Here is a 27308-nt window from a genome sequence, read left to right on the forward strand (position 1 = left end):
TATATTATAATTATGACTGTAAGAAACACTTGCCAAATATTGCTTTCCGGCGGGTCAGCAGTGTTTATTGGCGGCCGCCAGGCTCGTTTGCACTGAGCTTTGGGAAAGAGGAGGAGAAATATTGCTTTCCGGCGGGTGAGTGCTGATTATTGGCGGCCGCCAGGCACGTGACAATGCAAATCGCCCCTCTCGTCGCCGCACGTTGCGGCACACCAGCCAGCATCTCGCGGCACACTAGTGTGCCACGGAACAGTGGTTGAGAAACGCTGTCCTAGAAAGTTGTTAATGAAAACAAAGATCTTCCAAACATAACCTCAGAGCTCTCTCTACAAGCACCTAAAATCTGCTATCACCCCATCCCAATATGGTGGTTTAGAAGTGAAAATGAGTTAAAAAAAAAAGCTTCCCGTAACCTATGGAATAAATTTATTCTGGGCAGAGAGGAAGGGCCAGATCTCAACACCCCTTTTGTCCTTATGGAAGGCTCATGGGCCCTTATTGGCTGACAGAACCTCTGGGAAACCAATAGGGGAAAAGCACTAGAATTAGTCACCCAGAAGCACTGGTTGAGAGTTAGTTCCTTTAGCGGCATAGGGCAGCCACAGGCTTCACAGGAGTTCACATTAAAAATCTGTTCTTTTCCCTTATAGGGTCCCATGAAAGGAATCTGCAATTGGCAATGTGCCTGCAGTGCCACTGTGAGGCATTGAGAAGGAAAAGCGAGCAAGAGCAACCACAATTCTTCCCGAATTCCCTGGAACTTAAAGGCAGGAGAAGTGCTGGTACGTCCGTCCCCCGTCCCGTCCCCCTGGTGAAAAAAAGCTGAACTATAAGCACAAACCACTACCAGTAGTTTGGTGTACAAAGTTTGGAAGCCTCTTCCTTTGATATTCTAGTAGCTTGACCTCATAGCCAAGATGTAGTGCTAACCCCAATGTGATGACTGCTTCCCCCTGACACTTTGGGATAATGCCATGTTGCAAAAATTCTGCCTTGGTGCTGGAGCAAGCGCAATTGTCATCCAATGATTTCAAGCAAGAATTTTGCCTGAAATCCAGCTCTTTGGAGAAAAGGCATGATATGCAAGCCATAAATAAACAACTACCAGTAATTATGGACACATTGCTTTTATATACCCTCTCTCTCTTTTTCCTTTCCCTAGCTATACTTGCACTTGCCTTCATTAGAAGGTATCAGGGAGGGGGAGTTAGCAAGCATATCAAAATGTGAGTTATAAAGAACCATAACTTCCTTTCAGCAGCTGAATCCATTTGTGTTCATGAAAGAAAGCAAACTGACAAGCTACAAAGGTTATCTGCTAAGGAAATGTAACTCTTACCCCAAGAACAAAGGCTAGATTTGGACATAGCAAAGAAGCGTTTCAGTTTAAAGCGTTGTAAATTTAAACAGGGAAAACAGGTAGAGAAAAATGGGACTCCACGTTGCCATCTGGTGGCACAATGTTATATCGCACATACAACACATATAAATCACTTTTTCTTTACCAGTCTAGCAGAGTCCAAAGAATTACCAATCTTCTTGACATTCAGCTAAAAACTGTTTATTTTCTTCATATTCTAACCAAGAATTAAGGTTGAACTCCAGTTTTACATAATCTTTGACTAACAGAAGACAGAGTGTCTCTGTGTAGACAACACTAGTGTGGTCCAGAGAGAGGGGGGATAGCTGCCGTCAATCAGTAAGACTTTCAATACAGTCTTATGCACATTTACTCAGAAGCAAGTCTTGCTAAGTTCAATGGGGCTTTCTCCGAGGTAAGTGCACTTACCCCTCAGATGCTTCCCCACCCCCCATAGCTACTTTAAATCATTGTATGGTCTTAGGTATATAACTATAGCAGTTCCACCAATCCTGAAGGACGGCTACTCCAAAAAAACATTGAAGCCCTCTGCCATGTTCCTTTGCTTTCAGATGTTAGGCAGACAGTGACTGAAGAGGGTCTTTTAAGCAGTGGTGACCTACCAATGGAATCTTCTTCCCACATAGGTTTGCCTGGAAACTACTTGGATGTCTTTCAAAAAATAATTGTAACAACTTTAATTCACTCTGAAATGTTTTTATTGCTCTGCTGTTCCCACTGTTTGTTCTAACGGCTGCTTTCTTTAATCTTTTTTTGGACTTGCCATTGATTTTGCTATTTTAGCATATGCCACCCAAAGAAACACTGAGATGCAGGATATAAAATAAGCTGAAATAAAAGTCAAATTGACCTACGGTACAAAGTGAAGACGACAGCTGCCATGCAGGCCAGTTTCGTTGAACAGCAAGTCTTCACTATCACCTCTGACTGCTATATATTGAAACAGGTCTCTCTGCATGGTTATCAGCAACATGAAAAATTTTCCTTTACCCTGGAAGAAATGACTGCGGGGTTGGTGTTGGCCCATTCGGGGCATACATGCCAAGGCTGCTGATTCCACTGCTCCCCATACTGGCAGAATTCTGGCCAGACTGAGCATTCCGGTCTTGGTAGTTCAAAGGAAGGCTCTGGGGCCGGGCATAGTAATACGGAGTTGAGTGGGCATCCCGTGGCAGTGCTTGAGCAAACAGGGAGGCGAAATTTGATACCTTGAAAAGGGAAAAAAACAACCCAAAGTTTTAAAATAAACCCACTGCCATTAGCTAAATGATTATAAACACATTATCCTTCTGAAACCGATTGCCTATGTATCTGTTTAAAAATTAAAATTAAAATACAGAATACACTTTTCAGAATCAGCCCCAATCTTTTCAAAGACATTTCTAAACAGGTGCTAAACGTTAGTAAGGCTAACGTCTAACACAGGCATCCCCAAACTGTGGCCCTCCAGATGTTTTGGCCTACAACTCCCATGATCCCTAACTAACAGGACCAGTGGTCGGGGAAGATGGGAATTGTAGTCCAAAACATCTGGAGGGCCAAAGTTTGGGGATGCCTGGTCTAACATTTCAACTTTACGTTTGTCTCAGTTTTTTACATTGTGAGTTGTAATAATACAGTACTTCAAGGGGTGCTGCTGTTTCCTTCCATATCAACTTGCCTACACGCCAAGATCTTGTGCCAGTGGCCGTCATCTAAGTACCCTGTTTCCCCTAAAATAAGACATACCCATAAAATAAGCCGTTGCAGGATTTCTAAGCATTTGAGCAATATAAGCCATACCCTGAGAATAAGCCATAGTGATGGGCACAGTTCTGGAGGGTGCCAATGAAGAGGCGAGGCTGGACGCGTAATAAAAATAAGACATCCCCTGAAAATAAGCCATAGTGTGTCTTCTTGAGGAAAAATGAATATAAGACAGTGTCTTATTTTTGGGGAAACACGGTACCACCTCCATCAGAGGTGAGGTTTGTTCAGATAGGCATGCCTAGCACCAACTCTACTATCCTTTATGTGCCAGGCAAAAACTTCTTTATTTATCTAGGCACGTTAACATTGTTACAATCTTTAGTTATGGTTTTGCTTTTATAATTTCACTTTTATTGGCTTTTATTTTTGTTTTCTTTTATATCAACTTTTAAACACTGATAAAAAAGGTGGTGTGTGTGTGTGTGTGTGTGTGTGTGTGTGTGTATGCTCCATAAACTCCCTCCCATCCCTTGAGGGGTTCCCAAACACCAATTTCCACTAAAGGAAGCCTAAGGAAACATTTCTCATGTTTCCCAGAGCCACAGAACTGGGGGGGGGGGGTGGAGGAGGAGGAGGTGTAGACAAAGGTGAGAAAGAAGCTTATTTCTCCACTTTGTGTCTGCCTGCCTCCTCGCTGCCCCTTGCCAGAAATGAGAGAAGATTTCAAAATGCAGACTTATTTTCTGTTGCTTTCTGTAGCAGTGGCAGCAATCTCAGGCATCAGAGGTTGAAAGGATCAGCACAGGGCAGCTTTGATGTTCTCTTTTCCACCTCATGCCACCACTTCAGGTCCTGTGACTGGCCGGCCATTACTTTTGATGCCTTCTTCATCCCTGCATTGCTCTTGCTGCTGCTCTTTATAGAATCATAGAGTTGGAAGAGACCACAAGGGCCATCCAGTCCAACCCCCTGCCAAGCAGGAAACACCATCAAAGCATTCTTGACATATGCCTGTCAAGCCTCTGCTTAAAGACCTCCAAAGAAGGAGACTCCACCACACTCCTTGGTAGCAAATTCCACTGTCAAACAGCTCTTACTGTCAGGAAGTTCTTCCTAATGTTTAGGTGGAATCTTCTTTCTTGTAGTTTGAATCCATTGCTCCGTGTCCGCTTCTCTGGAGCAGCAGAAAACAACCTTTCTCCCTCCTCTATATGACATCCTTTTATATATTTGAACATGGCTATCATATCACCCCTTAACCTTCTCTTCTCCAGGCTTAACATACCCAGCTCTCTATGCCGTTCCTCATAAGGCATCGTTTCCAGGCCTTTGACCATTTTGGTTGCCCTCTTCTTTATGTTACTTGGCAATAGCAGATTGATTCTAAGGCCAATTGCAGAGGAGGGAGGAGGACAGTAGCTGTGGCAGCTGGCCTAGGGACCTGAATCCGAGGGGCAGAGGCTACAAAATGTGCAGGAGGAAGAGCCAGCAGAGTTGGGGGCCTGCTGCAACCTCTTCTGGCTGTGCAGCTCACCTGGGCTGCTCATCCACCAACTCTTGCCATGCTGTAGTTCACTATGTCGCTTGTCTGTGGCCTAGCAAACTGCAGCTTGATGATACTCTTACATGTTTATTATATGCAAGATGGATAGACACCCACACCCACAAAAATAGCTACCTTGTTTGGCTGCTTGCGTGGATCTTCACTGAGGCTGAGCAAGAGGTAGAGGATTGACCATCTGTTCTTCAAAACTCCCTGCCACAAGAGGTAACTATTAGAAATGGTAACGTGGTTTCAAAATCAGTTCTAGTTTTACTTGCCCATGAGCAAGTACGGTATTACCATGATTTAATAGTGGTATGGATTGGAGATGCAAGGTTAGCTTAATGGAAACCAAGCCTTATTGACTAATTGTAGTGCATGATTGGTCTTCAGGCTTCGTGATTACGGCAAAAAACACCCAACACCAATTTTTCATCCAGCTGCATCGGTCAAATCAATTAAAGATTTACAGGTCTACTTTTGTTCAAAATGGAAAGTGGTGCATGTATACACCCATCACAGTTATCTGCCACTTATCTCTGCCTGGATAAGTTCTTTTTTAATAATAATATTAACAGAAGAAGAAGAAGAAGAAGAAGAAGAAGAAGAAGAAGAAGAAGAAGAAGAAGAAGAAGAAGAAGAAGAAGAAGAAGAAGAAGAAGAAGAAGACCAGGCCCACCTCTTAGGAGACTTAAATCCCTGCTGATGTCCTATTTGTCCCTGATCTGATGATACTCCTCAACCAGGGTGGGTGGTATCTTCACAGTGCTATAAGCAGCTGATAAAAGTACTGATATAAAGTATCAGGAAGCGCTTAATGGCTATTCTCAACAGTTCAGGTCACTGTTCTAGGTTCTTTAAGTATGGTTTGTTCGAATTTTCTAATTCATTAATTTACCTTTGCAATATAAGTGGAAAAACCTGAGCTGTGGCTTAAACAAATGACTGATAAATCTCCCACCAACAGATGGGCTTCATGTTAATTCATGCTGTGCTGTTTTTAGGCAGCTACTATACTGCTCTCACAAGTCTGGAAATTATTGAACTAGTCTCTCTATAGCAGAGGGAAGTCAACTCATTAATGCCAGGAATAACGGATTTGCTTGCAGTATATGAAAGTTTGTGAACTTCGCTGAACTTCACTGTCAAAAATGACTCATAAATTCTCAAGTACAAAAGAAAGAAAACCAAGATCACTTAAGAGGCCGACAGAAAGCCTGATCAATAAATCAATACACATTATCTTAAAAATAGATTGTGGTGAGATAAGTTTAACATAAAAAGCAAAACACATTTTATGCTGATGTATGTCCTTCCCATAAGAAGTCATATAGGCAACAAAAACACGTGATTATTTTTTACTTTCCTCAAAAACAGGCTTTAAATGTTTTACAGGACAGGAGAGCAGAACAAACTGAAACACAACTCATTGCCTTGATCTAGCAAAGCCACACAAGTGGTATTCATTACTCAACAATTAGCAACTAGTATCCATATTGGATATTGTTCAGAACACATTCCTGTACCTGTGAGTGGAGTTTTCTGTAGAGTTCTGAAAATACAGCAGCATTCTCTTCCCTTCCTTGCCGCACAACTTTAAAGAGAAAAGGCAAGTTAAGAACACTATAAGTCTGCCATGTGCAACATTAGCATTTAAACTAAACAGAAATTCAATCAACACAGATATCTAATTCAATGAGCTATCAGCTGCTTTGTTACAATGTAGATGACTGTTCATTCTGGCCAGAAGGATAGTGTTACAGTATATTTAAGACTAGGCCTGTGATCCTCGTCAAAGGCTGCTTAAGAGACCTTAAGAAACAACATTAAGTGCTGTTCCGTCAGGAGAAAGGGATATGTGTGGGTAATATGCGAAAAGATCCATGAGCACAGATGTTCTGTGGTCCCTGTCCCGTAGGCAGAGGGGGTCAAAAAAGGGGATTTCCAGCGGTCATGGATTGGCAAGATTCAAAATCACGACATACCCACAAACTGGCCCAAGACTATGCCAGGCCTGGGCCTTGAGTATAGTAAGCCCACAACGTACGTTCTGGGGATCATGCATAAAGCCAAAATTGCATATAGTCAAAGCACATTGGATCAATGGGGGGGGGGATTGCCAAAGTTCCCCGCCCCATGGACGTCCGCTCTTTTACTTATATTTTTTTGCCAAGCATGTAAAGTTGAATGTGTGCAAGTTAAATGTGCATAAGTCTACTGTATTTATTTCTCTCTCATTAGAGTCAATGGAAGGGAAAGTGAAAAAATCTGCTTCCTCCACTTACCACCCTAGCTTATTTAGCAGCAAGGCGACAAACATGGTGATTGCTCTGCCACAGAATCTCCCCAAAAGGACAGGAAAGCTCTGTCATCTCATCCAATGAAATGACCCTATATGAATATGTTTATATGTAGAATATTCAGGTCTACACTATAATAGATAAATGCACACATCACCTTCCATATTTTCCTTACAACCACATATGAAGGATAGAAATTTGTTCAGACAAAAGAATAAATACATCTGCTCTATATTGCACTTGCTTCTTCCCTGCTAGCTTCTGCTAAAACAGTGATCTATTACTACAATTCATATTACTCTCTCACTCTCCTATATGAGAGAATTAAAAAAGAATTAAAGCCACCTGTTTCAGTTGGTTTTTAACAGATGTGTCTTTTGGACATGCTGCTGGGTGTTGTTGTTTTTTAAATAGTTTTGTACTGGTTTATATGCTAATGTTTAGTTTGTTCATAAAAATTAGTTTTGGAAGCTTTTATAAGGGATTGTGTGAGAAAACCTTTTCACAATTTTATTATTTACAGGTAGGTAGCTGTATTGGTCTGCCGTAGTCGAAACAAAATAAACAATTGTATTATGGTGCTGCATTTTATTAATGTATTTTATGGTTGTATTGCTGTTCACTAGCATGGGTAGACATAGTCTAGAACAGCAGCTTATAAATATTTTAAATAAATAAATATAAAAGCACATACATGCATGGTGAAAAATAAAGTAATAGTTTATACTGATGAACAGTAAAGTGAACCTGCTCTATCATAAGAGACAAAACCCACACAGCATTGAAAACCTTATAAAACTTGCTCTGTACACTGTTAAAAATAATACATAAGCTTACGTTCTTTTTTAATTTTTTCTGCTACAAGAAATTCATCTCTTTCAACAGTAGGGGCAAAGTTGCTTCCAATGACTCGCACTGCATATTGAAACTGCTGGGCTACATCAGCTGAAATAAAATCACAATTAGTCAACTGTTAATAAAAAGAGACTGTGAAAATGCATTTAATTTTATGAGTGGTGCTGTGGTCTAAACCACTGAGCCTAGGGCTTGCTGATAGGAAGGTCGGCGGTTCGAATCCTCGCGACGGGGTGAGCTCCTGTTGCTCTGTCCCAGCTCCTGCCAACCTACCATTTTGAAAGCATGTCGAAGTGCAAGTAGATAAATAGGTACTGCTCCGGCTGCTGGCCACATGACCCAGAAAAACTGTCTGTGGACAAACGTCAGCTCCCTTGGCCAGTAAAGCAAGATGAGCGCCACAACTCCAGAGTCGTTCGTGACTGGACTTAACTGTCAGGGGTCCTTTACCTTTACCTTTAACCACTGTGCTCACTACTCTTCACACACACACACACACACACACACACACACACACACACAAATTCTCCATATGCACATAGCTATACCACTATGTAGAAGCACGACCATGGACCACCTGAATAAAACTCAAGGACTACTGGTGGTCCATAGACCACACATTTTGGGAACCTATGACTTAGAATAATAAAAGAATTTGCTTCAGTGTTCCAGGACACTGCTGACTCCAGAATGAGTCATACGATGAGGCAGTAATTGAATAGGGAATGTGCATGAAATCATGTGCTAGTCAACTGTGAACTGGTTGGCACATGCATGTTCATCACTGGGTGACTGCAGTGCCGACTTGTACCTGTGAAAGACCCACCAGAGTTCTAATGGCCAATTTAGTGCCTGCCTATCAGCTCACATCACCTGGAACACAGTGGACTCGATTCAAAGTTTGCTGAGATAATCTAGTACTAAGTAACCAAGTGCTTTACTTATGTATGTGATTCTATTACTTGTTGTCTTTCAGGCATAATAATGAGATGATAGTAACCCTAAACTGACTGAAAACAGAAATATGGCTGTCTGTCAAGTTCATTGTGTTGAGTTTTACAACACTCCAGGTCTGGTTCCTCTCTGAACCTGCCATAATTATACCAGGAAGACAAATTCAAAGAAACTTTTTTCAATCTTGGGTTATTCTCAGGGTTTGGCTTATGACCAACATAACCATTGCTAGGCCATAAAATTGACCATACAGCTTAGCAAGAGGAAGAAGTAAATATTATTTTAACCTAAGCAATATTTGAGATGGAAAGGCACTCTTTCCTCAAACTGCTTTTAAAAAGTATTTGCTCCTGCCAGAGACTTCATTCCACATTTGGCAGAATTGGGTCAGCAAAACAGAAAACTGCTGGGCAGCCTCAATTCCAAGAGGCACAAACCTTTGCCAAGTGTAAAGAGAAGGGGCTCTACAGTGGAACCTCGGTTTACGAACGCAATCTGTTCCACGGAGGCATTCGTAAACGGAGGCATTCGCTCCCCGAAGGCATGCTTCTGCGCATGTGCGAAGCGCCGATAGAGTGCTTCTGCGCACGCTGCGCAGGTCACTTCTGTGCATGCGCGAGCTGTGCAGAAGCGATCTGTGCATCCGACGCCGTGGAACCCGGATGTAAACACTTCCGGGTCCACGGCGTTCATAAACGGAGGCGTTCATAAACAGAGGTAGGTGTAAACCGAGGTTCCACTGTACAAATATAAGAAAATTGACTTCTATCCTGCAGATCCTAATGAGCTGTATATACGGTGCATGCAAAGGAAGCATCTTATCTGTCATGGATGCTTTAGTTGAGATTCCTGCATTACAAGGGGTTGGATTAGACGACCCTCTACAATTCTATGATTCTATTATTCATGTTAACAAAAGGCTAAACAGAGAACTTAGCAAATTAGCATCCATCACTCTCTCTCTCTCTCATATAATATGGTGTTCCTTTGTATGCCCCCTGGAAAAGTTGACCTTCAAAACATTATCTTTTCTACTGTGAAAGTCTCATTAAAATGACTGAGACCTTCACCTCTTAAATGTGAAAACAATGCAAATGGGATATAAATTGTGATATTGATAAAGATGTGAGATGGAACATGGCCATAGACCTGCATTTCAAAGCTCATGTGACTGCTAGCAATTTCACAATTGTGCCCTTATTTGAGTACTCTGGCAGGATCTCTTAATGAACAGATTTGTGGAATATTCTCCAAAGAATTCAGAACACCAGTAAATAGCATTCTGATTCTCAAAGTGCTGAACGCAAAGAACAAAAGTATCAATAATTTTAAGGAGGCACGTTCTTATTAAACATGCTTTTATGTTTAATACTTAGGAGGAATTTTCTTTTATCATCCATTTTTCACAACCTTCACACCATCTCCACTAATGTATCAGAGGTATTTCTACTCAGAACTGCAGTGTTCGGCATACATATTTCAAAGCCTAGAAAGGACTCTGGACAAATTCCCTGTGAAAATGTAGATAAACTATTAGAGGAAAGAGGAAATTCAAGTCAAAATGATCCAAGAAAAAAAAGGAACTATCACCGCTAGTGCTTTTTAGAAATTTCCCGAAAAGGGAGTACGAAATTAAATATGTATGGTTAAATTATGTGGTTAAGTGATTTTCTTCCCACACCTTACAAAACCATTGAAAATAGCTAAACAAGGTTTGCACTTAAGACCTCAAGTACCATTTGCTGAAAAGACACAAGGAAAGTAAAAAACAACAGGTCTTTGGACTCATGAAATCCAATTTCCTGTAGCCTCAAGCATAAATGCCACCATCTTGGCAAATGATATGGGAGGAGGAAGGTTTAACCTTTCATCAACAGGTGGGGTCAAACACTCCCGAACAGCACTGGACAAATTCCATAAAACTTTTGTCTCAATAGCCTTTATTGAGACAAAGGTAGTTCTCATCCAATATAGGGCATAAATTACGGTACTGTGTTTTTCCCTGTATAAGACTAGGTTTTTCCCCTAAAAAAATAATGTCAAAAATTAGGGGGTGTCTTATAGAAGGAAAAATACGGTACCATGTGGTATTTGGGCGGGATGCGGGGGGGGGTGTAATTTAGTGGGAGGAAATGTTGTTTCACTTATGGTTTTTAAGGTCCATTTTACTTCCTTGGAATGTCCAAGAAAACCCAAACAACATGCACATAGGGTGCCAGGGCTCAAAGTAGCCACACAAAATGCTCTTTAAGGTTATTCACTAATTGCCATTATTTGCAGGTGCTTAGCCCAGAGCCTGTTGTGTCCATTTCACGTGAGAAAAGAATACAGAGAATGAAGAAACAGAATTCTGCCCATTTTCATAACAGACAAATCACTCGTTTCCCCTTAACATCACCCAAAATTGTGTAGGTGGGGTCAACAGCACCCCACAGGTTTACAAAATCATTTTACAAACCTAAAATTTCAAAACATTTTGCCCCAATTAGACCCTTCCTTGTGACCTAACAAAACTATTTTCATCATAGCTATTATTTTGTGTGAAGCTTACTGATGACCTCAATTCCATCTGCAAATGTTTGCAAGCAACCTGGTCCCTCACTTCATCAGTTAGCAACTCTCAGCCAAGAACCTTTAGAAAACCACATTTCTCTGTTCACATAAAGATGTTTACAGTATGTGATTAGAGTTGCCCTCAATGCTTCCAGGACACAGCATCACTGGCCTCCTTCTAAAGAATCAATAAAGTCCTCAGATTTGATAACTAGGGTGAGCACCAAATTACCAATGTAAGAGAAAACATTGCCCCTGTGCACAACCAGTAGGAGGTTTACCAGGAATCTCTCACAATGTTAAAATTGAGGAACAATTACTTGCATTTAAAGGAAGATGTCCAAGATGTCCACTTTTCCCAATATGACAAAAGATGTTTCCATAAATGAAGTAACATACAAATCCGAGTTGAAATCTTATGCACACATTCCTGGGGAAAGTTCCCACTGACATGTACAGGATGGCACTGTAGAAGACTCAGCTCATATAACATCAATGCTAACTGCTAAAAGTCCCAAACAAATACATGATGGTAGACTCTTTTTTTGTAAATAAGAGTAATTAAAATTAACATAATATTATACAACATTGCCAAGTTTGCCCACCATGCTTAACATATCATAATAATTATTCTTAGTTTAATTACTGTTAAAAGAAATTACATTTTGAAATAAAAAGCAGAAAATGCTATGTTTTATAGGCCTAGTAAAGTCCTACAGTGTGCAATGTTGTTGTTGTTTAAGTTGTTTAGTTGTGTTCGACTCTTCGTGACCCCATGGACCAGAGCACCCCAGGCACTCCTGTCTTCCACTGCCTCCCGCAGTTTGGTCAAACTCATGTTGGTAGCTTCGAAAACACTGTCCAACCATCTCGTCTTCTGTCGTCCCCTTCTCCTTGTGCCCTCAATCTTTCCCAACATCAGGGTCTTTTCCAGGGAGTCTTCTCTTCTCATGAGGTGGCCAAAGTATTGGAGCCTCAGCTTCAGGATCTGTCCTTCCAGTGAGCACTCAGGACTGATTTCCTTGAGAATGGATAGGTTTGATCTTCTAGCAGTCCATGGGACTCTCAAGAGTCTCCTCCAGCACCATAATTCAAAAGCATCAATTCTTCAGCGATCAGCTTTCTTTATGGTCCAGCTCTCACTTCCATACATCACTAAGGGGAAAACCATAGCTTTAACTATACGGACCTTTGTCGGCAAGGTGATGTCTCTGTTTTTTAAGATGTTCTCTAGGTTTGTCACTGCTTTCTCCCAAGAAGCAGGCGTCTTTTAATTTCGTGACTGCTGTCACCATCTGCAGTGATCATGGAACCTAAGAAAGTAAAATCACTCACTGCTTCTGTTTCTTCCCCTTATATTTGCCAGGAGGTGATGGGACCAGTGGCCATGGTCTTGGTTTTTTTTATGTTGAGCTTCAGACCATATTTTGTGCTCTCCTCTTTCACCTTCATTAAAAGGTTATTTTAAGTCCTCCTCACTTTCTGCCATCAAGGTTGTGTCATCAGCATATCTGAGGTTGTTGATATTTCTTCTAGCAATCTTAATTCCGGTTTGGGATTCATCCAGTCCAGTCTTTTGCATGATGAATTCTGCATATATGTTAAATAAGCAGGGAGACAATATACAGCCTTGTCATACTCCTTTCCCAATTTTGAACCAATCAGTTGTTCCATATCCAGTTCTAACTGTAGCTTCTTGTCTCACATAGAGATTTCTCAGGAGACAGATGAGGTGATCAGGCACTCCCATTTCTTTAAGAACTTGCCATAGTTTGCTGTGGTAGATACAGTCAAATGCTTTTGCATAGTCAATGAAGCAGAAGTAGATTTTTTTCTGGAACTCTCTAGCTTTCTCCATAATCCAGCGCATGTTTGCAATTTGATCTCTGGTTCCTCTGCCCCTTCGAAATCCAGCTTGCACTTCTGGGAGTTCTTGGTCCACATACTGCTTAAGCCTGCCTTGTAGAATTTTAAGCATAACCTTGCTAGCATGTGAAATGAGCGCAATTGTGCCGTAGTTGGAGCATTCTTTGGCACTGCCCTTCTTTGGGATTAGGATGTAGACTGATCTTCTCCAATCCTCTGGCCACTGCTGAGTTTTCCTAACTTGCAATACTTAAGCCAAATAAAAGTGTTTATAAATAAGGGAAACTACTTTAGTATTTCAAAGGAGCAAAATGATACAAGTTTTGTAAACATCAGACAAATTATTCATTATAAAAGCTCCCTATTTGTAAAGATATTTGAACTGCATAAGAAGGATAGGCAATTTTCAATCTATCACCTGGGTAACTGCTACTTTTTATACCACAAAGCTATTTTGATTTTAGCAGGTCTCAAGTCTTGCTCTCTGCAGCTTTTGAATTAAAAATCAAATATGCCTGTCTACTTCTGATAAAACATTCAAGGGAATGACTAAATTTGGTATTGCTCCAGTTTTGTCTTCTGCTACCCTTCCCCTTGAAGCAGATTATGATTTTTAGACAAAAAGACCTTTCTCCCCCAATCTGAACTCTTTAGACAAGTCAGGCTGCAAGTAACAAGTTATCTTTAAGAAAAGCCTAATTTTATCGCCAGCTTATAGAACACCACGTTCTTCAGGACCTATTTCCCAAAGTAAGCTAAAAGAACAAAATCTATACGCGATCTAAACATTTCCACATTTACTGTACTTAGGAGTAAGTCACAGTTAATTCAATGGGTCTTACTCCCAAGGATCTGAGCAAATAATTATAGCATTATACTATAATCCTATGCATGTTTAAGTTAGTCTCACTTAACACAATGAGTAATGCTTATGAGTAAATATGCATGGAATTGTGCTGTCAGGATTTCATTTCTGTGCTAAATGCACAACAAATTTTCCTCCAGAGGCAAACAGCCTACTTCTTGCAAATTCCACAAGATAGTTCTCCCCAATTTCTAATTTGTATTTTCATACCCGTCTTCTACTTAGCAATTATCAACTGCATCTACCTTCATTAAAACAATTCTATAAACAATTATTTGGTGAAATCCACACAAGTTTAACACACCATCTCTTCTCTAGAGACTTCAGTCTCATAAAATGGGCAGGTGAAGTATCCTGTGCAATACTAAAGTCAAATGGGATGTATGTGGTGTTAGGGGATGGGAGGGGTACATGTTGTGCTCCTTCCAGAGTAGTTTGCCCACCTTTGGTCCCCACCCTGAATTTAGTTCTCACCTGCGGCTCCCAGAAGCTGTCAGCATACAACAGCAGCCACACCCCAGGAATGGCTTTGACTGGCCGGCTAAACCAGGTGAGGATAGCCGATAGGTCTTAAGCTCTCTGAGAGTTAGGGACTTCCTCTGCATGCAAACACAGGCTCTGACAAATTGAGCGCACAAAAAGAATAGTGGGTCCAACAGTCAAGAAGGCGGTTTCTGCACATACAGAAGTCAGAGGCAGATGGGGCTCGTCAACCTGGGAAGCTAGCCCATCTAGGAGAAGGAAAACTGATCCTAAACCTCTGCTGCCTTTCAGGCAGTGTTGGAAACTGAGATATGAAAGCGAGAAGGTAAATGGCACCTTAAAGCTAGGTTATTGGCGCAACAACAGAATGTCTAGGCACATTTTTTTTATAACAGGAAAACAAGGCTGAAAAGGACTGAAATGCAGCTAAAATATTATGATCATTTTTCTATGATCTAGTCCTTCTCCTGCCCACCTCCCTAACATTCTTAAGAGGGTCTCTTCTACAGTCTTCAAGAGAGTAGCTGAAAGTGGGGAGGCAGAAAAAGATCCTTCTTTCCTTCCACTCTGCAGTTTTAATCTGAAATCTTAGGCACAGTACTGCACCCAGAGCTTAGAAACCGCTCACACTAATGAAATTCCCTGTCGCAAAATGCACCTAGAACAAAGGGAGTTTCGAACACTGCTTCCAGGATACCGTCAGGAGAAGAAAAGGCTAAGGAATAAACCCTACACAAATCCAGAGTGAAGTCCCTAAGCTGGTCAGGTGGCACCTCATTTGCCTCCTTCCAGTAACTCCTGCAGCCAAGCTGGTGCCAAATGCAGAGCTCTGCTTTCCAGGACCTCCATACATAGTGCCCAGGCCTGCTCCCAGGGGATGTCACTTCAGTGCTGCCAACGCAGTGATTTAACTTCACCACTGGAGGCACACACCATTGTCTCTCAAGACAGATGCCAAGCAACTACAGTACAATCAAGTAAGTTCTTTACTACTGAATCTTGTTTGATATTTGCAGCAGCTTGCACACACCAAAAGAAACCCCAAACTTTTAAAGCACAATAAAGTACCATATGCATCCAAGTCATCTTAACTAGTTTTCAAAGAACAAGCAAATTTTCATTATGTCATATATGAGACAATAACTATAACTTAGCACAAATCAAGCAAATGAGTAGGCTCCCAGAAAGAAGATCTGGCGATTTTGCTCCTCCTCTGGTCCTGCTGCTGCAACATGCTGTAAGCTAAGCCATAGCTTGTGGTTTATCTCCCACAACCCATAAGCAGTAATCCATAGACTTGGCTACAGCTTGTGGTTTGTCTGGAAATAAACCATGAGCTCAAATATGACACAATGCTAAGACAAACCATGGCTTAGCTCACAACAGGGCATATATACAGATTGCTCCAATATCAGAAAAATAATAAAACCTGTGTTGGATGGGGTTACACAACACAGGTTCATAGTCTGGAGGTGCTTCTGGCTGTGGCCTTGATATTGACACTCAGGTAAAAGCCATGGTCAGATGTATATTTGCCCAGTTTAGTCTGGTGCTGCAGTCGCACATTCCTGGAGACAGCAGACCTAACCACAATGACACATCCAGATCATTCTAAGTCACTTAACATGGTTGCTTTTGAAGTATCCAGAAACTTCAATCAGTTCAGAAATCATCAATCGGGTTGTTAATTGGAGTTGGATTACCGGACCCAATTCAAAATGCTAGTGATAACTTTCAGCCTTTCACAGGGATCCTGAGGATCATCCAGTCCAACCCCCTGCAACACAGTCCCCCATCCCATTCGACACCATACAGGGGCCCTGCTAGCAGTTGTTGGGGGGTTTTAACGCACCAATTCATTTCACACCTCCTGGTGTCAAGTTGAGTGTCATCCTATACTGTACATGTGGATCTGATTTCTCCCCTGCCAAAAAAACACCCTAACTGCAGAATACAGTCGTACCTTATGATATGTCCACTTAATGTTGCATCTTTTCAGGTCATGGACGCGCCGAATTTGGAAGTCCCGGAACGGGTTACTTCCAGGTTTGGCACGCTTTGCACATACGCAGAAACACTGAATTGCGTCATGTGCGTGCCTTTTCTTGTTGCGAATGGGCCTCCGGAACGGATCCCGTTCGCAACCAGAGGTACCACTGTATTACATTTGTGTATAGCTATTCCACACAATATTTAGTGATCCAGCATCCAGCCTATTCCTCTCAGAGGTCCTACTTAGCTTTTCCACCCCGTACCCCTTATTTGTATGATACAAAGCAGCTCTGCCGAAGGTGGCTGGGCCGAGTCTTGGCAACTTGCCCAAGTCCACCCAGTGGAGCTGAGGAAAGAAACCCGAAGCCCCCACTTCTAGAACCGACCAGGCACTCTTACAGTAGGACGTCTCCTCTCTGTGTCTCTCTCTGATGCGCATTAATTACTGTTTTGGGCACTTCCTCCGGCGGGAGAGGCGGTGGCTGGGGAGGGTGCTTTGCAGGTAAGTTATTCCAGGGGCCTCGAAGCTGTCCATCTGCTCAGCTCAGCCACCCACGGGAAGCAGCAGCAGCAGCAGCAGCCTCTTTCGCCTGCCTGCACGTTATTATGTGGGGAGGCAAGAAAGAGCATCCTTCGCTCCACCTGCACAGCTCCCAGAGCGGCTCCGCTGACAGAAGGGCAGGAAGAGCCGCTACGCAACACAACACACACAAACCAACACAAACACACGGAGAAGCGACCCGAGCAACCTCACGACAAGGGGGAAAGGGCTTATATAGTCTTCGGGGGAGGTAGGAGGGTCCGAGCAGTTACCTTCGCCCTTTCCCAGGATGCGGCAGCACAGGTTCTGCAGCAGGACGTTGGGCGACTTCTGATCCGGGCTCGCCATCCTCTCGCATCGGAGGCAGGAGGGTGGGGAGGAGGACGCGCCCCTCGCTCGCCTGCGGGCCCGCCCTTACCCTCCTCCGAGGGCCGCTTCTCCTCGAGCCTCCCAACTCGGGTGGCTTCCCTGGACCGCGGCTTAGGGCGCCATTTTAATAAAGACCCGCCGGAGGGAGAAGAGAAGAGATGGTGGCAGGGGGTGGGGAAGGGAGAAAGGCGGGGGGGGGATAAAAATTGAGAGAGGAGAAGAAGCGAGCAACGGTTTTCAAACGCGGGCCCCCACAATGCCCCTCGCAGCCCGGACGGTGCAACGCCGAACACCTTCCCTCGCGCCGCCACTAAGCCGCGGCGAAGAGGTTCCGCGTTGCAAACGGGCCCCTACCAACAGCGATAAGGGAGCTTAGTTTTTTAAATATGTTGGGGGGGGGGTAATGTGTTTGTGCCTCTTTTCTATCTAGGTATCCCCCCGGCATTTTGCAGCCACGGTTTTATTCATGCTCAAGTCAAGGCTGCCTGACGCTAAGGAAACATGGGAGGCGTCCCTTCACCCGTAGCTGTTGGTGTGGGCCCCCCTCCCGGCACGTCACTGGCCGCACCGTGGCGTCATCGCTTTTGAAAGGACCAGAGCGGGGCGGGGCGCACGCGGGGCACGTAAGAAGAAGAAGAAAAAGGCGCGAGTCTGCTTCGACAGCCTCCTTTTATGCAGGCTGTGCCCTGTATAAACTCTGCTGCTGGCTCTCATTGTAGTGGAAAACAAAATCGCTTGGATTGTTATAAAAGATGCAGGAGGAAATGATTAGCAATAGGGGAGGAGGGAAGTCCAAGAGATTCCTTGGAAATCTTGTTTATATGTTGTATGTTGGACATGTGACTCTAAAATTTTAATCTGAAAAACCAAATGAATAAATAAATTTATTTTTAAAAAGGGGAAACAAAATTGCCAATATTATAAACTCCTCCTTGCTGCTTTCTGACTGCCACTGTCTTCGGGATGGATTCAATCACATCCCTTTCCGACGTCCTGTTCCTTGAGCATCTGCTCAGATCTGATCGCGGGGAGGTTAGATGGTGCTGCTCACTGCTAGCAGTAATCCCCCTCCCCCCCCCGCCACTTCCCATACTGCAGGTTTGATGCGCAAGACTTCCCAGGCCAATCAGTTATAGTTGCTGTTAAGTTGTGAGTGCGATTTCAGCTCTTAGTGAAGTCAGCTCTGAATAGTGAGTCAGCATACTAGCAAGGAACTGCTAGGAGTCAAGTATAACAAGAACAGTCTTCTTTATTGCAGTAGGAATCTTGACTAACAGGAGGGAAAGGGTGAGCTCCTTTTATACTCTCAGGAGCAGGGGTTGGGGAAAGGATACAATTAGATTTTGGCGGGACCCTATCAGAGTGAGGATCCAAATTGTGCTAACAAGTTAACCAATAGCAACTGTCACCGCACCCATTTGAATCACCCTGGAGCGGGAAAGGTAGTTACAGGACTAGCAGAGAGACTCATGTACACAAATTAAACCAATACATAACACTCCTTCCCTCCTAGTGCGCAAGGCACTCAAAGTCCCTCAAGTAATTAGGACGGGCGGTGGAGAACACATCCTTGGCTGGGGGCAGCATCTCTGAGGAAATGGGGATGCTGCTCAGGGGCGTACCCAGCGCGGGGCAGGGGGGCAGCTGCCCCCCCCTAGAAGCAGGGCCAATATCTGATGCTCCTCCAGACCCTGTTTGGCCTTCTACCTAACACTTTTGTCTGGCCCTTAAACTGCTGGATTTCTTCGTTTGTTTCAAATATAATTTATTTATGGTCCCCTGATCGCAAGGTACCCAACAACCATTTCTCTGGGCAATTAACAATAACAATAAAAACACCAGAATACTTGCAGTTCCTTTATTTTGCTTTTGTGAATTGTTATTTGCAATTTCTGTAAGTATATAAGATGATCTTATTAAAAATACAGTAATGAAAACCATTTTTAAATACAGATATAAAGTATAACAATAATATGAAACACAGCATTAAAAATCTACCAGCAGATAATAAAAAATCTCGAACTCTTGAGCAACACCAACAGTACTTTAAAAACAACTAGTTGGAGTCTTACCCATCCCAGCCTGTCATTTTGTTTTGCTTTTAAGGTGCTTATTCTGCTTTGCCATGTGCTTCGTTGTATTTACTTACACTTGCTATTCTCACTTCCTACTTCATTCTAACCCTCCTTTATACCTTCTAAGTTGTACAGACTTCAAGCTGAGCCCTGATAGCTCCTTAAAATTAAAGATAATCCAATAGATGCTTGGGCCTCCATCTCCATGGCCAAGTGCCCAGAGATGCTTGTGATTTCCAGCTTATTGAGGTGAAGTGTTTTTGAGACACTATTGCAACACACTAATTTATGTGCAGTGGTGGGGCAGAAAGAGGATGAATGCCCAAAGTGCCAGGCGCTTAACATTCCTATAGACTGGAGACATGAAAGTGCACTCCTCCAGCCTTGCAGCTAACCATCAAACTGCCTGCTTCCAAGAAGAAGAAGCCAAATAATTGGGCTGACTTCCAAGAGCTAGTAAGGGTTTGCTTTAATGCATCTCTAGGAAATAGAAGAACTACTTTGCTGCCTCCATTGCGTCCTCAAAGAACCATCCAGTAGAATTGTTTCAGGCAGTCCAGATGCTGGTCCGACCAGAAGTGGTGGGCGGGCTTCTGGAGTGCATTGCATGAGTAGTTTGCAAAGCAGTTGTAGCAATCCCTGTTGAGATGTCCAATACAGCACCTTCCTGTACGTTATGGGGTGAGTTTCAATTTATGTGGATGGGGAACCTTGCAGTGATGCAACCAGCTTCTTGTTCTCTTGACCCCTGTCCATTCTGGCTTCTGAAAACTAGTCCAGGGATGGAGAAGTGACTGAATGAGTCCAGTGTGGGGGTGAACACTACATAAGTAGTGTTGTTTCTGCTGTCCTTAAACATGTGGTAGTGCATCCATGTTTGAAGAAGCCAATTATCACAACTACCACCCAGTTGTGAATACCCCCTTATTGGGAAAGGTGGTAGAGAGTTTCGGCTAATCAGTTGCAGAAGTTCCTGGAGGATGTGGACTATCTGTATTCACCCTGATGGATGACCTGTATCAATAATGAGTCGGGGAGAATGAGACGGGGCTTCCGCAGCTTCCGATTGGCTGCAGGAGCTTCCTGAAGCCAATCAGAAGCCGCACTTTGGTTACTGAACATTTTGGAAGTCGAACGGACTTCTGGAACAGATTCTGTTCGACTTCCAAGGTACGACTGTACAGGCAATTCCCCAATTACACAGGGGTTATGTTCTGTGGCACTGCACGTTTAAGTGAAATTCTGTATATTGGGAACACCATTGAAAAAGTCTGCAAACACCCTCCTGAATTGGAAACCCTTGAAAAACCATTTTAAAAAACCCAAAAACTCCACCTCAATTGCTGCTTCCTTGCTCAAACTCCAGCTCTCCACAGGTCTCAAAGGTCAATGTGAAGCCTCATGGGATTGCACTTGCAAAGGCTTGTGGGATTGCTAGGTGCTATTTTCATGCCACGTTGCCATTTTCATGCTCTTCGTGCTCTTTTAGGGCCGTTTTTGCCACTAAGCTAAGCAGTTTGCTCCTTACCTCTCTCGCCCTGACCTACCCACTGTGATCCATGTGACAGTCACCTCCAGGCTTGATTATTGTAACTGACTCTACGTGGGGCTGCCCTTGAGACTGACCCAGAAACTCCAGCGGGTGCAGAATGTCACGGCGAGACTCTTTACATGGTCCTCACTGTGGGATCACATTCACCCGGTGCTATACTAGCTGCACTGGCTCCAGGTGGAGTACAGGATCAGGTTTAAGGTGCTGGTTTTAACTTTTAAGGCCCTATACAGCCTAGGACCCTCGTACCGACAGGAGGATCTTACGGTCTTCAAATAAAAACACCTTGGAGATCCCGGGCCACAGGGAGGTTAGGCTGGCCTCGATCAGAGCCAGGGCTTTTTCGGCCGTGGCCCCGATATGGTGGAATGCTCTGTCACAAGAGACTAGGGCCCTGCGGGACTTGACATCTTTCCACAGGGCCTGCAAGACGGAGCTGTTCCGCCAGGCCTTTGGCCAAGTCACAATCTGACCCACCCCCCTCCTTCTGTAATCCTCATAGAACTCTAACCCAATGGTTGCCATTAATTTGATTCTGAATTGATTTTAGAATGTATTTTAATTAATTGACTATGTTATTTTATGTACACTGCTATTTTTACTTGTTAGCTGCTCGGAGCCAGGCTTTGGCCGGGGAGGGCGGGATACAAATATTATTATTATTATTATTATTATTATTATTATTATTATTATTATTATTATTATTATTTTAATGCCACTTTCTGCTCATATTTTGAATGCTCGTAAACAGAGAGTTGCTTGTGGTGCAAGCTCCCATGGACTGCAGTTCACTTCGTTTGATTCAAGTCCTAAACAAATGTATGTGGAAGTGTGTTTTGTTTATTTCAAATAAGCACACTTGCAGTTAAATGTGCTCAATATAGAGCAGCCTTGGTTTCAGCTTCTCAACAGCTCAACAAATGCAAAATTGAAGTGAATAAAAAAACCAAAACAATGTTTCAGGGGCTCTCCTCAAAGGGAGGGAGAATCTTTCACTACTTCTAATAAGAGCCCTGACTGAACTACATTCTTCTCCATTTCACCTGTCTGGACCTTGAACGTAAATAGCCATCAGGATAGACCGCTGCCACGTGGGAACAAACCCTTCTCTTTGTACCGTAGCACCAAAAACACCCTTGTATGCAGGCTGTAATTATAACTCTGCCATTTACAATTTTCTTCTTTCTACCTTTGCACTGTTTTATGAAGGTTGTAATTATTATTTGGCCAGCTTATAATTAAAGATGAGTATATTTTCAGCAATTTTCTAAAAGGCATATTACATGTGAGGGGGGAAGGTGACCATATGAAGAGCAAATCTGACTCTTTTTCAACCATGAATTGCTACTATTAGCAAGCACTACAAAGAGGTGCTAGAATTGTTTATGGTAGGACTCTCTGAATATGCATAGATGCCACATTAAGCTGGTATAGCTGCAACCGCACTATACATTTAAAGCATATTCAAAGCACATTTTTGCCCTCAAAAGAATTCTGAGGCGAAATTTGTTAAGTATTGCTGGGAACTGTAACTGTGAAGGGATGATCTTCAGTGCTCAGAATTATTTGATGGAGAGAATGTGCCTCGAAAATGCTTTAAAGGTGTCGTGTGTAATTTACTATACTGTTAACACCAGGTGGCAGCACAGAAGTTGTGGAAAACAGCTTTTTAATTTTTTTGTTTTCTTGTTTTCACTGTATCATGAAGTGTTGGGAACCCTGCTCATGGTCTTAAGAGCACTGGCTATGATCAGAAAGTACTAATCCTAGAGCAGGGATGGGAACCTGTGGCCCTTTAGATGTTGCTAGACTCCAGTTTCTGTCAGCCCCAGCCAGAATGGCCAATAGTCAGGGATGATACTAGGGGGGAGCAGAAAATGTTCTAGGCAGGGTCGACCCATCTATGAGGCAAGATGAGGCGACAGCCTTGGGCGGCAAGATACACAGGGGCAGTGGATCTGGCCTCCAAGCATAGGTGCCAACTCTGTGGGGCCCTGGGGGCCTGAGCACCCAAATAATTCCCCAGGAAGGGGCTGGGCACCCACAAATTTCAGTGCCAGAGCCATACATGCTGCATAGCACCCACGGTTGCGGGGCCATGTTGGCACTCCAAGGAACACATCACTTGTAGATCTTTATTCCTCCCTTGTTCTCGATGTGGATCTTCAACCCTTGTTCGTGGTGTAGAGCTTCACTCATATTTTCTAGCAGGGTGGGGCACCATTTTGTGGTTTGCCTCAGGCTTCAAGATGTCTTGGTCCGGCACTAGGGTATCAATTGCTGTAACTTAACTAACCCCATATTATCCCATGATGCAAAAGTTACATGCTCAGTGGACAGTATTTGCTGAAAATGAGAGGAGGCATACATGTTGTAACTGTGGGTAGACTGTTACAGCAAGAGTGATGGATCCCTTTTTTAGCACTTGCGGGAGTTCTGCTCCCACCTCATTTTCTAATACTTTCGAATCCAGATCAGCTGGACCAAAACCGAATGAGGAAATCTCAGTTTTCTCAGCTTCTGATCTAGAAGCTATAGGCTTGCAAGGTTCAGCATTCTTACTTGGCAACAAACACTGCTGAAATAATGGGGCGTACAATTTAACATATCAAGGACTGGACTGATAGTCTTACTGCCTGCTTAATTAACTTTAAGCATGACTGTATCGCATTACACAATGTACAGCTGCATCATGCAAGCGATAATGGGGCCATTGCAGTAAAATTACTTGGCCCAACAGAGACCCATGTGCACACAATAAGCCAATTATCTGAATATTTTATAATGTCACCCATTTAAATTTAATGCTCAGTGATCTTAGCCTAGTGATCAGTCAAAAGAAGGTAGAAACACATTTACCAGAGGGCTTTAGCTCCTTCTTTCCAAAGATAATGTTCAAATAAAACAACGCTTATAGATATTTTAAAAGCACCAGCGGCTTTCTATGGAAGTGCCTCCATTATTTCTTTAATTCTTGAAATGGGGAAGCAGGGAAAATCATAGCTGAAGTTATGCATTTTTTATTTTTTATTGCAATTGATTGGGACCCTATGGAAAAAACAACATGTGTGTGTGCTTTTTCTCTTTCTGTCTGTTGGGAAGGCAAGCAAAGAAAACCGACCAGGGTGGGTGGGGGGGATTGTGTGTGGCACACTCTCAAAATTGCAAATGTGCCCACAGGCCCCAAAATGTTTGCCAACCTTAGTCTTTGTTTTAAAGGCATGAGGACCTGGTGTTGAAATAAACTCTTCACTGGGTACACACAAAGTAGGTGTGCCTAAGTGCCTCTTTAGATCCTAGCATAGTTCCGCTTTTTTTCTAAGTAAATAAATGTCATTCCACAGGCTCAATAATACTTTTCTTTTAGCCTGAGGCATGCAATAAGGATGAGGTCAGGACTCAAATGGATTGTGTTCTCCTGATACAGGAGATTGGGTTGCTTTCCACAGGATTGCTTCTTCTGTTGCAAAGTGTTCTGTCCTGCTTCAGTCTGTTTCTCTACACTGGATCTTTGTGTTAGAATACAGAAAGTCAGACACACACACACACACACACACACACAGAGAGAGAGAGAGAGAGAGAGAGAGAGAGAGAGAGAGAGAGAGAGAGAGAGAGAGAGAGAGAGACTCCCCAGTAAAAGTGACATTTCTACTGTGATCCAAGTTGGGGGGGGAAGTATTTGGCAATATTCTAGCAGTGCAATCTTTTGCCTGTTTACTCAGAAATCAATGCTACTCTTTTTAATGAAGCCTATATAATGGTGTATACTTAGGATTGTCTCTTTGATAAACAATTACATGTTGCTTAACACTTGGTTGGCAAGATGCATATGAAAATAATTCCTGATGCAGTTGGTATCTAAATAGCTAAGTGGTAAAGGAAGAGATGGCAAGAACAAAACAGCTGATTGTTAAAAGAAAAAAAATGGTGAGGTTATCAACATTAAAACAGATTAATTATCAGTGCTGGTTGGTCTCTAAGCCAAGGGTGGACACAAGATGCAACAAACATAAGAAGAGATGTTGACATTGCAGTATCTGTGCTGTCGGGCACAGAGATCATCGTCAGTAAGTTCACATTACAGATGGAGCAAGCAGCAGTAATTAAACACTCTTGATGATGCTAAACCAGATTGGCACCTGTTCCACTAGCATAGAAGTGCAGGACTTGTTTATAGCCAGGATAACACTCTCCATGGGTGTGGATTGTATCTTTACTGCAAAGGAGTCAATAAATATCTCTTATCTCAGATAAAGTGTTCTCATACCAATTGGATCCCTAGACTTAAAAATGAAGCAATCACGGTAGGTGAAAAAGAGGAACCCTGAATGTATAGAAACCATGTGTGAAAAGTTAAATAGCTTTTTCAAGGGGCAGTAGTTACAGATCGAACTTTAACACCACATCAGATAAAATGTTTTTCAATGGATCTAGGCCAGTAATATACGCACATACATATCAGTATATAGGCATATATTTGTGAACCAGTCCAGAGATTTGTTTTGCTGCAAGATATTATGTTATCTGTCAACCTGTTGATGTTTCAATCCTGTTTGTGTGTTTAACGCAAACCTTCCAGAGATTGGTGAACTCCCATCATCCCTGACCATTAGCCATGCTGGCAGGAGCTGATAGGAGTTGGAGTCTACCAACATCCAGATGGCCAACGTTTCTCCATCTCTGATTTCAGATATTGAGTGTTCATAAGTTAGAAAGGAATCAGAAAGTACTGTTCTTCTGAGGAAACAACCATATTGTAAAGCCAACCATACAACTTGACGGGGGGAGTTTCCTACTACGTACATCTCAGACAACTGTTGGACACAGTTTCAATTTATTTAAGACCCCCCCCAATAAATGTTCAATGTGTTGGTACTAACAAATAGCGCTTGAACATCTCAGGACGAGGTTACTTGAGAGACTGACTTATCCCTTATATTCCCAGTGGAACACTGTGGTTTGCAGATGAGTTTCTCCTGCAAGTTCTAAAGATCTCAGAAGCCCTCTCTGCAGTACCATGGATCAGGGCAAGATATGGCAGGTATCCGCCATCCATACTTTCCAGAAACAATTGAAAACATTTCCCCTCCTAACAGGGTATAATTAGGTCTTTACCATGAGTGTATGTTTTGCGCTGTTTTCATTTTATTTTAAAGATACCTGCTGCTGTTGGTTTTTAATGTCCCCCCCTGATTTTATTGTACATCACCTTGTGTCAGGCTTCAGGGAACCCGATACCTCCCAGTAATAGAGAGACAAGAAGCTCTTACCAATGTATTTTATTCAATGTTCACAGAGAGAGTCTTAGAAATGTCACCTCTCGGGTAATGGTGTTGATCCGAGTAATCTCCTTCCCTCTCAGTCGTCAACAGCACCACCACCCTTACAGTGGCTGCTTAAGGCCATTTTCCTTTTAGCTTTCTGCTCTACCACTTTCACTGCTCACTGGGTTCTGGGAGAAGGCGGGTCTGGAATGCTTTCTAATGATAACTGTCAGCCAGCTGCTCCAGCTTCGCTGCTCCCCCCCTCCCATTATCTCCCAGCTTTGCCCGTCTTCTGCAAACCACTGTTGTAAATCTGTACTGTCTTCCTCTTCTCTGGAAGGTGCAAGAGGAGTGGGGGGGGGGTCTCCACCATTCCTCCTCAGTCCAGTCCTGACACCTTGAGATGATTGTGTGGATGACAATTAATGCATTAATGCTAATTATAATGACCCCTTCTGCTACATGAAAACAGTCTCTTCTATCAGCACATGAGAGATTTATGTTAACGGAAGACTGGTAATAACAACAACAACAACAACAACAACAACAACAACAACAACAACAACAACAACAACAACAACAACATGCTGCCCATCTGGCTGGGTTGCCCCAATCACTCTGGGTGTCTCTTACTGGCATGGCTACCCCTGTAAGAAAGACATCATTTCACAACTGTCAGAGTTGCAATAAGTTGCCATACAGATCTGCGCCATTTCTTCCCCAAGTGATTTACCGACTGACCAATATGGATGATAGCTTTCAACGACAAGGAAAGAACCCAGGAGCAAAATTAAAAGAGCGAATAGCATTCTCTCTCATTTCACTTGGGATACTTAATGGATGAGCAACCATGTGGCAATGGCATGGCATTGCTTTTCAGGACACATAAATCCAAAATTCCCTCAGGCACACGTTGAGTCACAGAGTTCTTGGAATTAAGGCCCGTACAACTGGTAATAGAAGGGAGAGACTTCCTGTCTAAGTTTCTATTATCCAGTAATGCTCTTTCCTTGCATCAAGTGCTCT

General features: G+C 42.9%; 1 protein-coding gene across 2 annotated transcripts in view; it reads right to left on the minus strand.

Moving 5' to 3' along the window:
* TUBGCP3 (tubulin gamma complex component 3) overlaps positions 1 to 17945 on the minus strand; it is a 52879-nt gene extending 34934 nt beyond the window's left edge. Inside the window, exons 1-5 of one of the 2 annotated variants that reach the window (XM_035114915.3) lie at positions 17295 to 17945; positions 7751 to 7858; positions 6140 to 6207; positions 4749 to 4826; positions 2372 to 2589 (exon numbers count right to left, since the gene is read on the minus strand). In XM_035114915.3, coding sequence (XP_034970806.2) covers positions 2372 to 2589; positions 4749 to 4826; positions 6140 to 6207; positions 7751 to 7858; positions 17295 to 17370 — 548 coding nt within the window. In that variant the 5' untranslated portion in view covers positions 17371 to 17945. Of the gene's footprint in view, positions 1 to 2371; positions 2590 to 4748; positions 4843 to 6139; positions 6208 to 7750; positions 7859 to 17294 lie in introns of both variants that reach the window. The other variant, XM_035114916.3, reaches the window with a different exon arrangement.
* Between the last annotated feature and the right edge of the window lie 9363 nt (positions 17946 to 27308).

The sequence above is a fragment of the Zootoca vivipara genome, chromosome 4, assembly GCF_965207765.1.
Source record: "Zootoca vivipara chromosome 4, rZooViv2.hap1.1, whole genome shotgun sequence".
Classification (NCBI taxonomy): domain Eukaryota; kingdom Metazoa; phylum Chordata; class Lepidosauria; order Squamata; family Lacertidae; genus Zootoca; species Zootoca vivipara.